The following is a 2,277-nucleotide window of genomic DNA, read 5'->3' as shown; positions in this document are numbered from 1 at the left end:
TTTAAAGGGGTCATATGACGTTGCTAAAAAGAACATTATTTTGTGTATTTGGTGTAATGCAATGTGTTTAAGCGGTTTACGGTTCAAAAAACACATTGTTGCTCCTCTCTGCCATGCCTTTCTGAAACGCATCGATTTTTACTAAGCTCATCGTTCTGAAAAGCGCGGTGTGCTCTGATTGCCAAGCTATCTAGTGCGTTGTGATTGGCTGAATACCTCAAGCGTGTGACGGAAATGTTACGCCCCTCACCATATTTGGAAACACACAGTGTCTCCATGAGACGGAGGTGGCGGCAACAATACTACAGCGAGAATAAAAGTTACGCCTTCTTTCTTTGCGTTTTGCAAAGAAAACGCAAAGAAATTGGGCGGCGTTATGCAAATCTTCCAACACAGTGATTTAGACATGTGGGGGCGTGTTTAAACAAGGCGTTTTAGGAAGGCGTGGATGAGTCTTAACTTTTAGAAAGAATATCTCTTTGGGTTTGAGACTTTAATCTTTGCGAGTTTACGGATCTTATATATGCACGAACAGCTTGTAACACTTCAAAGACAAAGGAAACCATGAAATTGCATCATATGACCCCTTTAAATAGAATGCAGAATTGTCATTTGAATTTGAATGTAAGGTAGAATTAAAATGAACCGAAATGTAAACAATTCAACTGTGAAAACTGTCTAGAAAAGCAAAGTTTGGTAGATAATTTTTGGTAGATAAGATCATTTTTGATTATTATTTTTTTTTTTGCAAAAAGGTTCAAAAATATTGACGTTTACATGCTGTATGATTTGTAGTTAGTTTACATATATAATCATATTTACTAAATATTTTAGCAACATATTTAGTAAATTCATATTCCTGTCATTCAAACGCCAATTCCAATTTTCTTTGGGTTTTATCCAATTAGATTGAATTTCACACTTATGAATTGAAAAAGAGACCATTCTTTAATTATTTATTTTGTATAGATTTTTTTAAAATACAAAATAAACTAATATATTAAAAAAATCACTAATATCACCTGATTTTAAAATAACCAAATTTTTTATTAAACTTTCAGATGCTTTTCCACAATATCAGTAACAAAATAATTTAATTAAGGCTGGATAATTTGACAGACGGTCAAGTTCGGTTTAGGACTGTCTTTCTTGTTTATACTGCAATAATTAGACACCTGCTGGCTGACAGCACCAACAAAACATAAGGTCGATACAAACTTAAAAACATGTTTTGTTTGGTTTATGTGACGCACACATTCGACATGGAATCTGAAGAATGGCCACAGCACTCTGAACAGGTGTTGTTGAATGATTTCACATTTGACCTACATTTAATTCATACTACAGATTCTGAGTCATAACTATCCACTCTTCTGGGCCCTCATTTATCAACAGTGCGATGTGTGTGTAATGAGTGTGTAAGCACAGTTTCACACAAAGTGTGTGATCTACCAACTTGTACTTATATGTAGGAATGTGTGTAAATATAAGGACAAAATGTAGAACCTTTTCTACGCACTGTTGATAAATGAGGCCCCTGGTTCTGTAGCTGTTATGGTGGGAAGAAGGGAAATTTGGTGATGTATTCATGACAGCTCTTCAGTTCCTCTCACATTCCTTTAAAATCTGAGAGGTCTTTTGATTTCTTTCCAGAAATGTGTTGGAAGAAGTGCTGGAAGTGGATGATACTCATTCAGAAGAAGATGAAGACAGCTCAGAAGATGAGGATAACAGTGTCAATAGAGAAAAACAGGTACTGTATTCGCATTATTAAGAAATGTTATAAAATCTTCTAACACATTATAAGATAACACTTAATTGATCCTAAAAAAAAGAAAAGTTATATATTTATAGAAATATTACAGAACAGGATATACAAAGTATATAAACAATTTCTATACATTGTTTACTTATTTAATCAGAGCTGAATAGTTATTTATTATAGTAATTTCTTAATTTTTTTTAGACTGAAACGAAGAAGACCAAGGCTGCGCACATTGTAAATGAGATCTCGGCTTCAGAGAAAATGTAAGTCTGGTTCGCATAAATTCAATAAATACAGAGTTCTGGCATGAAACTCTAGATGGCGCAGTCCGATAGGTCTAACTCAGTCTGATCTGGCGATATCATTGTCACATGGCAGCTGATTGGTTCTCTCTAGTGATGGGAAGTCCGGTTCTTTTCCGCGACCCGGTTCTTTCGGACAGTTCGTTTCAATGAACCGGTTGAAAAAACCGGTTCACCGGTTCTTTTACGCTCGACGTAATGACGTCATTG

General features: G+C 35.0%; 1 protein-coding gene and 1 long non-coding RNA gene across 2 annotated transcripts in view; both read left to right on the top strand.

Annotated features, from left to right (window-relative positions):
* LOC107707547 (uncharacterized) overlaps positions 1–1,995 on the top strand; it is a 2,763-nt gene extending 768 nt beyond the window's left edge. Inside the window, exons 2-3 of the long non-coding RNA XR_001636265.1 lie at positions 1,654–1,753; positions 1,967–1,995. This is a non-coding gene — a long non-coding RNA (uncharacterized LOC107707547). The remainder of the gene's footprint in view (positions 1–1,653; positions 1,754–1,966) is intronic.
* A 7-nt stretch (positions 1,996–2,002) lies between these two features.
* Positions 2,003–2,277, top strand: part of LOC107707546 (FYVE, RhoGEF and PH domain-containing protein 6-like) — a gene marked incomplete at its 5' end in the record, with an annotated part of 16,159 nt that continues 15,884 nt past the window's right edge. Inside the window, one exon of the mRNA XM_016511612.1 lies at positions 2,003–2,028. Coding sequence (XP_016367098.1) covers positions 2,003–2,028 — 26 coding nt within the window. The remainder of the gene's footprint in view (positions 2,029–2,277) is intronic.

Source organism: Sinocyclocheilus rhinocerous, unplaced genomic scaffold, assembly GCF_001515625.1.
Source record: "Sinocyclocheilus rhinocerous isolate Xijiao unplaced genomic scaffold, SAMN03320098_v1.1 scaffold1376, whole genome shotgun sequence".
Taxonomy (NCBI): domain Eukaryota; kingdom Metazoa; phylum Chordata; class Actinopteri; order Cypriniformes; family Cyprinidae; genus Sinocyclocheilus; species Sinocyclocheilus rhinocerous.
This window is presented reverse-complemented; position numbering and strand designations above follow the sequence as displayed.